The sequence below is a fragment of the Neoarius graeffei genome, chromosome 14 (genome assembly GCF_027579695.1).
Source record: "Neoarius graeffei isolate fNeoGra1 chromosome 14, fNeoGra1.pri, whole genome shotgun sequence".
Lineage (NCBI taxonomy): Eukaryota > Metazoa > Chordata > Actinopteri > Siluriformes > Ariidae > Neoarius > Neoarius graeffei.
Window position 1 is genome coordinate 18,992,066 of NC_083582.1, and position 12,560 is coordinate 19,004,625.

A 12,560-nucleotide genomic window follows, 5' to 3' on the forward strand; every position below is an offset into this window, starting at 1 on the left:
CACTGAGATATTGTTTAAAATGTTACTTTTCAAAGGGGGTGTACTCATTTATGCTGAGCACTGTATAATACCTACAGTTAAAACATTTGTTTTTATTGCACTTATTTAAACCCTGGGCTCCCATCTGTAACAGGGAGTGATGCTGCATTCCGTTAATACACTTTACAATAGATTATTAGATTCTAATAATTGGTGTTTTTTTTTTTTAAATGGGCCCTGATTTGTTCCAAGTATGAACAGGTGGGCCTCAAAACAGAAAAGGTTGAAAACCCCTGCATTAGAGCAGGGAAAACATTAACAAGTATAGGATGGGGTGAACGCCAGGACCAGGGCTGGAAACCTGTGATCTAACTCTTACTCCTGCTGCTCAGCTCACATTTGAATGAATCAAAGACAGATTTTAGAGCGACACTAGTGCCATCTAGCTGCTGCATGGTCTTCCTTTCTTTCACACCATTTCTCTCTCTCTTTCACACACACCTTATTGGCACGGATCTGCCTGTAGATATCTGTGTGCTGGCGGATACGGTACTCCAGGTCCGAGATGTGCGCCTGCAGCCACGTCCAACGACTTATGATGGAAGCTCGTTCCAGGGCGAAGCAGCCTTCTGCTCTTCTCCACCTGAGACACAGACATTTATTCACCGAGCTGGACAGGCAAGAGCAGCTGTTAATATGACAACACCGCTCAACTCTAATTGTTACTCTCATTGTAATATGCTCTGATGTTTTCATAACAAAAAGTATGATGTTTAAATGTGAAAATTATGGTTGGCGCAGATATTCAGAGACCCCGTGAACCATCTGAGACATCAGTATCCAAATTCTATTCAGGTACTTCACAAAATGGCAGTTAGAAAACACGAAGAAAAGAAAAGCTAAATCCAGAAATATCCTGATGTAGATATGAAGTTAGAGGTCTGTTTCTACTAATAGCCCAGATACACAATCTGCTTCTCCTGGATGCTCAGGCTAGTGATTTCTTATGTACTGAACAATGCTAACACACAATGCAGAATAAGCCTACATAGTACGTCAACTTCATGAGCTTTCCTCACATATCTACACCTGCAGTGTAATAGAGATATCCCAGAGAAATACAGGCCCAGATTTCTGGCTCAGCTATAGACAGTTCAAGAGGTGTGTGCTAGAAGAACGTGCATGGATAAACATGACTAACATTGTCGTTACTGATGTTAAACTGGTTATACGAGCCACTCAAGCTCATTCATCATGCTGCATGCACATGTGGCCTGTATGACAAGTTCTGCATCTCTCCATACCATATTTTACCATGCCTTTCAAATAACCTTCCCACTTATTCAACGCTTCCACACAGTAACACTACACACAATTTTTATCTTCCTCAAACCATTCAACGAGCCCTGGTGCCCTGTAAAATGGGGCAGAGTCAACTTGGGAGACACCACTCTCACCAGGATTAAAATATTTCAATCACCGAATCAAGTTAACGAGTTAAAATAAAAAATAAGGGAGTGGGGTGTGTATATAAGAAACCGGTTCAATCACCCCCCCCCCCCAAATAAATAAATAAAAACCCCACACCCCACCATTAACAGAAACTGAAATTTATAGACAAATTAATGCAGTAGCCAGAAAATAAGAATGTGTAAGAACTGCAGGGTGTGCTATGGTAACCACTAGGGGTGTGCAAAAATATCGATACGGCGATATATCGCGATACTTTGTCTTCCGATTCAATATCGATACTCAATTTGAATATCGATATTTTTTCAAATAATAAATCATGTTTCAGACGGGTTGTAAATCCAGTACGACTTCCGCACCTCTGCTCCGCGAGGTGTCGCTGTGCCGCTCCCTCACTGCAAGCAACTCTTGGTTTTGCCAGCAGTGGAATAGAGACAAATATATGTCTGGCTAGAGTGTGTAGTTATGTATGTGAAATGTAATTTTACAGTGGTCAATAAATTCTGATTTTCTTCAGTGACACAGATATCGTGATGTGGTTGAAATTTCTTGCAATATATCGATTATCGCAGAATCGCTATACCGTGATATTACCGTTATCGTGGGCAAAATATCGCCATAGTATCGTATCGTGAGGTATCTGGTGATACCCAGCCCTAGTAACCACGGGGGGGGGGGAATTCAGAAAATTGTCTTTAATATGGTGCAATCAAATACTGCGTCATCCGTCAGTACCGGGGTGTAATGACGCACACCAGTCATGATTCCATTCAATTAAATTCGTGATACTGGCTTGAGATGAAATGTTATGAAGGTTGACCAGAATGTGATAATTTTAGTCATGATCAGTATTATTAGTGTTATTAAAATGTGCTGAAAACATTCAAAAAGTACCGCTAGACAAACTGAAATCAAGTTCACCAAATTCTATATTGAAAACTATAACATTTATGGCACTGCACACTTTGTTTGCATAAACATTAAAATAATATTAAGGCTACCACCAACAGCTGTTTTTCTATCAAATACATTTCCAGATTTGTGAAATAATAAGCAACAGCATCTGCTGTGAGACGATGAGAGTCTCCTCTGAAGATGCTAAAACCACACCCAATCACATGAAAGGTGCAGCCTCCAATAACATGGGACTGCAGAGCTACAGTTTTATACTTTTACATTAAAAGTAATTTTAAATGTAATGCAAATTGCATTAAAAGTGCAGTTTGCACTTTTACAAGGGCAGTTAAGGCCAGTGGCATTCAGCGCGTGTGCCAACACTTTTTTTGGGGGGGGGGGGGGGGGGGGGGTTTCTCTGCAACTGTTAGGCTAATCGTTTCAGTTGTTTTAGCCTTTTGGGTTAGGTTAAGATTAAAACTAAACTCTCCCTCTCATTCTCCCTCCTTCCCATACGTAGGAAAAGTGCTATGCCAATCTGTCTTTGACATGCACAAACCAGCAAAAAAAAAAAAAACCCACTACATTCTGTCTTGTATTTCTTCAGTAGAGTTTCAGTCAAGCTAGTGAAGTCTGTTTTTAAATCCAAAAAACAGATTGTCGCTTTGAATTTGAGATGTACACCTCAAGAACTTGTTCAATCTCTCTCTCTCTCACTCTCACACGCCCCTGTGGTTCCACAGAATGAAGGAAAATGGTGTTAACTTGCCATTTTTGTTAGAAAACAGAAGGTGATCTATCATGGTGGGTGAGCATGAACTTGAAAACACAACATTGAGAATTATTTGAATCAAAATAAACACAAAGGGATTATGCCAAGTCTGACTCAAGTGTGGAATCGAGCCATGATTCCTGACCCACCCCAAAACAAAACAAAAAAACCCCACAACTCTTTCACAGTCTAACTCCACAATTCAGTACTCCATAGTTCAGTCTTCTCATGTTTTCATCAACTATTTTCTATCATCCACTTTATGAGAACTGATTTAAAAACAGACTTTAATGCAAGCAGAATTTTACCGTGGTTTGTCGTGAAACCAGTAACCATTTCATCCCTAATACTGGCTTCACACGTCAATTCAACTCTCAAAATATTTTGAGCAAAGTTTTAATGAAAAAAAATTCTAAAAAACACCCCTCCTTTTTCATTTCTGTATAATAAACAAACAATGCAAAAGTCTGCATTTGTCCATAAAAGGCTAAATAAAACAAATTGCTACAGAGGCTTCATATTAAACACTATCTTAAAAGTATAAATAAATGTATAAAGTCACCCGAAAAATTAATTAATTGAACAAAGACTCAGACCGAGGAGCCATCAGTTGGCCCACAGTATCACTTCAGGTCCAAAAAATAGGTTTAATCTACAAACCAGATGTACATGATGTGTGTTTAAGGAAGGTAAGCCTTTGAATATACGTAGCTGCATTAAACATTATTGTAAGTGTATTATCGTTTATTTACCCCACAAAATTTACAACTGAGCACTTTTAACCCTAAAAGGGACTTCAGCATATGTTTACTGAGTCCCATTTCACTAGCCAAGGTTGTGTTGGACATGAGGAAATGCAATACCAGTCAAAAGTCTGTACATAACTTCTAATTCAATGTTTTCTTTCTTTTTAGTAATTAAGTCACTTCAGGTCTTAAAGTAATGATAGTCATTTCTCTTTACTTAGTTGAGTGGTTATTTACATAATACGGATTACTACAGTTGTGGAATAGGACTATTTACTGTGTTATTATTTACTGTTTAGATTAGATTAAACTTTATTGATCCCTTTGGGCAGGTTCCCTCAGGGAAATTAAGATTCCAGCAGCATCATTACAGATAAACAGAGAAAAGAAATAGAGAAAACTTCTAGATAAATTAAAATAAATGATTTACACATACAAATATAAAAAGAATAAGATGTGGGGAAGAGAGGAAGGGGGAGAAGGATTTCAGTATGTGGAAATCAGAGGAGTGAAGTCTTTACACCAGCCACTGGTCTGCGGGGTATCTCAGGGCTCTGTCCTAGGCCCTATTCTTTATCTGCTTTACACTTCGCCACTTGGGGATATTGTGAGGAAGTATAACATGGGTTTCCATTTTTATGCAGACGATACCCAGTTATACTTGTCTTTTGATTCCCGGAGTGGGGAAGGGCAAGCATCAGCCGTTAGCTGTGCGACTGAAATAGATAACTGGATGAGGGTAAACAAGCTAAAGCTTAATAGTGACAAGTCTGAATTTTTAATTATCAGTTCAAAATATCGCCCTCGTCCTTCACTTGATTGCATCTCTATTAATGACTACGTTGTACAGCCCTCAACATCAGCTAGGAACTTAGGTTTTGTAATGGACAATAGCTTAACTCTAGAGAAACATGTCAACTCTCTTACTAAATCTGCTTTTTTTCACATCAGATGGATCGCCAAAATAAGAAAATATCTGTCCGAAGATTCCACAGCAGCTCTTGTGCATGCTTTTGTTACCTGTAGATTGGATAATGGCAATGCTCTTTTGTACGGTCTTCCAAAATATCTCATACAGCGGCTACAATCCGTCCAGAATTGTGCTGCTCGGCTTGTTTCTCGCAAGCCGAAGTATGCTCGTGCCTCACCAATCCTCAGAGAGCTGCACTGGCTGCCAGTGGAACAACGAATTATTTTTAAAATATTATTATTAGCTTACAAGTCTTTAAATAATTTAGCTCCTGCATATCTTAGTGATCTATTAAGTCCTTATCAACCTAGTCGCAATCTAAGGTTCGCTGGCCAGTGCCTTCTGATCATCCCAAGGTCTAATCAAAGGGGACAGGGCATTTTCAGTTGCTGTACCAAAGCTCTGGAATATCCTGCCCGCCGAAATAAAGAAAAGCGATTCAATAACATCATTCAAATTAAGAGTTAAGACATTTCTTTTTAAGAAAGCTTTTTTTGCAATTTTGTTAAGTATTGTGATAATCTTTTGTTTAATGCTTAAACAAGATTTTTAAAACTGTATTATTGTGAAGCGCCATAGGGCAGATAGTGTATATGGCACTATAAAAATGCTATATTATTATAATAAGGAGGGGGGGAAAAAAGGTGGGGAGAAGGGGTGGTGGCAAGAGAGATATTGCACTTTATATTGCACATTATTATGCACATTGTCCGGTATTGCTTATTGTTAGGCTAGGCTACTGCTCCTTCCCGTCCTCTGTCCTCCTGTTACCCCCCCCCCAGAGAGGAGTTGTACAGTCTGATGGCGTGAGGAACAAAGGAGTTTCTAAGTCTGTTCGTCCTGCACTTGGGAAGGAGCATTCTGTCACTGAACAGGCCCCACTGGTTGCCGATGACCGTGTGCAGAGGGTGACTGGCATCGTCCATGATGTTCAATAGTTTGTCCATAGACCTCTTCTCTGCCACCGTCACCAGAGAGTCCAGCTTCATGCCGACCACAGAGCCGGCCCACCTGATCAGTTTGTCCAGCCTGGATGTGTCCTTCTTGGATGTGCTGCCGCCCCAGCACACCACGGTGTAAAACAGGACACTGGTAACCACAGACTGATAGAACATCCACAGGAGTTTCCTGCAGATGTTAAAGGACCGCAGCCTCCTAAGGAAGTATAGCCTGCTCTGTCCCTTCCTGTATAAGTGTTGTGTTGCAAGTTCAGTCCAGCTTGCTGCCCAGCCACAGCCCGAGGTACTTGTAGGAATCCACAGCCTCCACCTCAACTCTCTCGATCAGAACTGGTCATGACCTTGGTCTGGACCTCCCAAAGTCAATGACCAGCTCCTTGGTCTTCGAGGTGTTGAGCTGCAGACGGTTCCTGTAACACCACACAGCAAAGTCCCTCACCAGACTCCTATACTCCTTCTCTCTGTCGTCACTGATACACCCAACGATGGCTGTGTCATCGGCAAACTTCTGAATGTGACACAGCTCTGAGTTGTAGCAGAAGTCCGCGGTGTACAGGGTGAAGAGAACCGAGAGGGGCCAGCACTGTGCCCTGGGGTGCTCCAGTGCTGCTAATCACAGTGTCAGACGTGATGTCCTTCAGCCTGACGTACTGCGGCCTGTCAGTGAGGTAGCTGGAGATCCAGGTGATCTCAAACACAGTAAAGCGGCAAGAAATTAATGCATCAATTTTTGACAAGGCATACCTGTTAATTGAAAAGCATTCCAGGTGACTACCTCATGAAGTTGCTTAAGATAATGCCAATAGTGTGCAAAGGGAAAGAACATTTTTGATGCGGTGGACAAGTCTAAGTAAAAATGAATTACCATGGGAAACGTTGGTGGGACTAACTACCGATGGTGCACCTGCAATGTGTGGAGAAAAACAGGCTTGGTTGGACTAATGAAGGAAAAAATGTGAAAAAGTAACTGTCACATATCTCTGATAACGTATCATTGCATCATCCATCAAGAAGCTCTGTGTGGAAAGGTTCTGGAGCTGAATGATATAATGACCACAGTCATGAAAACAGTTCCAGCTGTTCTTGCAGGAGGTGGGCTCGGAGCATGGAGACATGCCGTACCATACAGAAGTAAGGTGGCTGAGTAGGAGCAAAGTCCTTCAACAATTTTTTGAGCTTGGGGAAGAAATTGCTCTTTCCATGCAAAGTAAAGGAAAACCCTTGTCTGAACTGTCAGATCCAAACTGGCTGTGTGACTTTGCTATGTTGTGTGACATAACCAAGCATCTCGCCCAACTGAATCAGAGGCTGCAGGGACGCAAACAAGTCATCACGCAGATGTCCGACATGATCACAGCTTTCCAGCAAGAACTTGACCTATGGAAGTCCCAAGTGAAACAGGACAATCTTGCCCACTTTCCTGTTTGTCAGAGCATCTCAGCCTGAGTTCCCAGTGCTTTTTCATGTGCTTGGTTGGCTATTAAACTCAGCCGGTTAATGAAAGAGTTTGATTGGCGCTTCTCTGACTTTAAAGCACAGCACTCAGGCTTCGCCATCTTTGCCAATCCTTTCACCACTGACATCTGCAGTATGCCCCATCACCTTCAAATGGAGTTAATTGAGCTTCAACGCAATGGTGGCCTGAGAGCAAAGTTCCAGGATGCCGCAATTGAGGACTTTTACCGTCTACTGCCCCCTGGTTTGATGCCACAGCTCTGACTTCATGCTGCCTGTGTTCTGTCCATGTTTGGGAGCACCTATCTGTGCGAACAGATGTTTTCAATTATGAATCTAAACAAGACCAGGCACAGATCACGCATCACCGATGTCAACCTCCACGCAGTTTTACAGATTGCCTCAGCACAAGACCTAAAACCAGACATTGACACACTGGCCATGGGAAAACGGTGTCAGACATCTGGCCAGAAAACTCAATCGGTACGCATTTTTAAAAACCTGAATTAAAAATAATATAATGTATTTCAACCAAGAATAAGAACAGTTGAATGTGTGTGCAATTTAATGATTGTGCTTGCATTTTCTTTTGTGCTTGTTATTTTTAGAACATGATCAATGGATGAGGATGGTGCGTGGGATGGTGTCTCAGGGTGAGGAAGGATCCATTTGGTATGTTCAAGTACAGGCAGCATCACCTCACTAACTTCACCCAAAACTTGACCAATATAGTTGTGAGCCGAGATGACCCTTTTGTTATTTTGAGTTAATTACATATACTACTTTGTATGTGTAGCAATGTATTCACTGTATTTACACAGGTTTGTGTGTTCATACAGACAAATGTATACTGTAATCAAAACATCTTATTAGTTGGATATAGGCTACACCCTCTGCAAGGCTGTGTACAGCCATTTGTTTTTATAAAATGCTACATTTGTCACACGTTCTTAGCAGTTCACAATTGTTGGCTGTAACATCGTTCTCCCCCTCTCAACTGTGACAAAAAAAAAGTTTTGAACAAAGTTAATGTCATAACTTGTGTTTAGTGATATTTTTATTTGTTATTTACTTGAATAGTTTGATTGTTGATTGATGGAGCAAATGTGGGTTTCTTAACCTGATAAAAGGATTCATGTTACAATAACAGAGCAATAAGCCAACATACATTTTTACATCTATGCAAATGCACATGTAATATTTGTAACTTGAATAAGTAATAAATACAGAAATGGTCATTTTAACAATGTTAGTTACTAACCCTAGTTAATGTTAGTTATTTTACATTACATTTAGTTACATATATACTGTCTTACAGTTACAACTGGCCCTTTGAGGGCAACCATAATGCTCATGTGGCCCTCGGTAAAAATGAGTTTGACACCCCTGTTTTACAATATAGAAAATAATCAAAATACAGAAACACCTATGAAGGAATGAGGTGTACAAACTTTTGACTGGCACTGTAAATCAGGGTCTCTGCACATTTCTGACCAGCAAAAATAATACTTTTTAAGACCATTTTAAGACCACTGAGTATAAAAAATAAGACCACTACCGCGGAACAAATACGTACAGTAAAAAAAAAAAAAGCACACTCTAGGTTAAGTTCAAAGCATTTTTTAAAAATAAATAAGTGCATCTTCTGCAGAACCCACAGTATTTCTGCCTTCAGCGTAGCGGTTGGGGCGAATGCCGCGAAAGCACTTGTGCTGGGACCCGGAGAGACGCTAAAGCTGGCGTTGCACTTTTTGTGACCGTAGAGGCGAACATTGGCATGGGGACTGTTGTTGCCCGACTAGCAGCATAGCGCATATGCTTTTCCCCTTTCGAGTGAGCGTCAAGGGCTTTAAAGCCCATTGTTGTTAACTTGATGTCTTTCCGACATACCTTACATCTCGCTTCATATTCTGAAGTTGCTGTTGTTAGCCAACTTTTGTATTTTGGCTCCTCAAGCCACTTGTTACTAAACTTACACTTCCCCATCTCCGCTCATGTTCAAGTTCAACCACTTCTTCCTCGTCTGCTCTACTCTCAATGGTTCTACTACATGGATAAAAGAACACACTGCCCCCTGTGGCGTGGTTCCTACGCTATTAGAACTAGTGCTAGACACACAACGGCTCTTGTGCTACTTGTTCAGCATCTTGATAACAAACGATGCTGGTTGAATAAATAACGTTAGCGTGGAAAAAAAATCCAGACATATGTTTTTTTTTTTCATTTACCGTAGGCTACCCGGATTAAATTTAATACCTCCCATGTGAAATTTAATACCATAGCTCAAAAAATAGCGAAATATAATGCTTTTTAAGACCTTAAAAAACACATATTAAAAATAAGACTTTTTAAGGATCCGCGGAGACCCTGTAAATACTTCGTGGATAATAATACATCAGATTTGATCCAGCAGTACGGTGATTGAGTATTTTCAATACAGCAAAAATAAGCATCGCTTCAACTGGCAATGGTTTAAAAATTTTCAATTGATGTAAATTAAATAAATAAATAAACCCTAATGTACTCTGGTGTACAGGGTGGCCAGGTTGCAGTGAAATCCAGCTCTTCAACAACTTGAACGCTTCAGGGGACTCGACTGAAAGTTTCATTTTCCAGGTTTCTCCAGAAAATCTGAAGTAGCCAGATTTATATATTTAAAAATAAATAAAAAAGTAGGTGACTCTGGAATTTGTGGTGGCAAACCCGCTACAGCATGCTAATGCTAGGTGGGTCAGGGGGCATGCCTCCCTCCAAGAAAATGCTGAAATTTACATGCCTTCTGGTGCATTCTCAGCTAATAAATTACTAACCATTTCCCTGTAAAATACCTGCAAAATATGTATGAAATTTCCCTCCAGGTGCGCACACGCTCTTGGCTTTCTCAGTTACCTGCTGCCTAGATCTATAACATAACTACATGGTGAGCTTCTTTGGTGCATGTCTACTGTACTTGATGTGCTTCTGGTGTGGTATTGTGGATTGTAGAGTTTTAATTTCAGCATAAATATTTGCACACAGTTATTTGCACCTGCACTTTATAAGTATGAAGCCTTAGCTGAAGGACCAGATATCTCTATGGGAACTTGGATGCTCTGGGTAGCTTCCAGATATAATTCTTAGATATTAAAATATTAATTACAATTTACCCTGCAGAAAACAGACTTTATTTGACCCACGGAAGGTTTTAGTTTAGTTTCCGGTGGCATTTTGTGAAAACCGAGCGAAACTGTCTGCAACAACTACCAACTGCAGGGATTCGTAGGTTCTGCAAAGTGGTAAAAGCAGAAAATTTTGCAGAATTGATAGAAATATTAAAAGCAGTGTGGAAAAGCAGAATCACATTTTTTGTAGAAACAATGCAGATAGATAGATAGATAGACAGACAGACAGACAGACAGACAGATTCATCCCCAAAGGGAAATTAAAAATTGTCATGCAGTCCGGTAAATTTTTCTGCAAAAAATTATGGCCATATTTCTTTGAATTATACATGCATTTCTTCTCATGCGAGTCAGTATCCTCCATATTGAATGCTGTAAACCAGCATGGATCACAACATGCAGGTAGGTTTAAAAAAAAAAAAAAACCAAGGTACACTCTTACATACAGTTCGAGGCAACAGACCTAGGTGGCGTTGGCATCACTACCACATTACCCAATCATCCCTGCTCGCATCCATCAGCTGATTAATGTAAATAAACATGGCCAGCAGGCCAAAATCTAGGAAATTAGGTAATCAGCAGCTAACATCAGAGGCAAGAGTGGCAGAGTTCAAAGGCAAAACCTTTTATGTTTCTGTCCAGCATGCAAGGTGTGCCTCACCTGGGGGGGGGGGGAAGGACACCTTGAAAGATCATATCAAGTCACAAAAACATGTCAGCAACAAGGCAAAATGTAAAGGAGGTCCTAGACAAGCAACTATCGAGGGATGCCAGGCCTGTGGTGCAGGTAAAATTGATCATTTCATCTGTCTAAATCAATAGTTATCAACATCTATTTATAATTTTAAAAAAAAAAACACATCTTATCAGCCTATTTTATCCACAAAATTGATCATGGTGTTTTGTTTATTCTAACTGCTAGCAAATAAATCATCTTTATATAATTCATATATACATTGAAATTTTTCTCTACATTTCAGGCATCTCTGTTAAAAGGTCATCAATGGACCCATGTCCGTTCCTCAGGAAACACTGCAAGACCGGAGGTGCAGTGCCAGGCAGTGATACTGTGAGAAGATTATACATCCCTCAAGTGTACGACCAGCTACATGCGTCACTTTGGGAAAAAGTGTCCGGGAAATTCAGCTCCATGATATTTGATGAAACTACTGATAGAGTTGATCGATCTGTACTGAACTTAATCATGATTGTTGAAAATGACATGTATTTGATGGGTGTACATTTCTTAGAAAGTGTGAATAATTCAACAGTAGCCCAGGCTATAGTTGCATCATTACAGGAAACGAACATAGACTTCAGTCAAGTGCAGGCAGTTGTTAGTGATGATAATGCCGCTTACTACAAAAAGGCATGGAGAGATATTTTGAGTGCCCTTTTGCCTAATGCCACAGGAGTGTTCTGTCTAGTACACATCATGAATCTGGTTGAAGAATGTTGGTCCAAAGGCAACCAGCTAAAACAAGATTTTTCATCTTTCTTCAAGAGTGCCTTCTACATCCACAAACGGGCCAGAGAAAGTAGGTATTTAGCATCAGGGATGTGATTTGGGGCTGGTGAAATTATCTGAAAATTTTAGCCGGGGGTCTGGGGGCCGCAGGCCCCCAGCTGGTCCAGGGCAGTGCCCTGGTGGGGGGACAAGGGAGGGCGAAGCCCCCCGAAGCTCCTGGGTTCTGGGGTTTTCTGACTTAAAAATTGTACTAAAATGGCAAGCAAACACACAAGAAAAAACTTGTCATGATTAACAAATTCAAGCCAATTTAATGGTCAACATGCAACTCTGAGCCCCTATAGTAAATTCAATGATTCTTAACTGACAAAAAGCCAAAACATGAAACCTAAAAATGTCATTCTAAATTAAATCATCTGCATTAGAATAAATAGAAAATTGTATAAGGAAAAACAAAATTTATACTTTCAATTACTGTAGAAGTTGAACATACCTAAATGTGCCTTTTCAAATAAACATGATGCAACATAAGAATTCATCCACCATTATTTATTAAACTCTATTGCTCCTGGTAGTCTCCCGGTTTGCTTCTTATGTATGGCAACTTCTAATATTTGATTAAGTTACTGCACACCCCATTTAGACAGGGTAACAGGATTGACACAAAAAAATTAGTCATGCATAGA

At 40.3% G+C, this 12,560-nt stretch overlaps 1 protein-coding gene across 2 annotated transcripts in view; it reads right to left on the reverse strand.

Annotated features, from left to right (window-relative positions):
- kansl1a (KAT8 regulatory NSL complex subunit 1a) overlaps positions 1–12,560 on the reverse strand; it is a 226,076-nt gene that overhangs the window by 26,773 nt on the left and 186,743 nt on the right. For both annotated transcript variants that reach the window (XM_060939393.1, XM_060939394.1), the window contains one exon: positions 481–622. In XM_060939393.1, the coding sequence (XP_060795376.1) occupies positions 481–622 (142 nt within the window). The remainder of the gene's footprint in view (positions 1–480; positions 623–12,560) is intronic.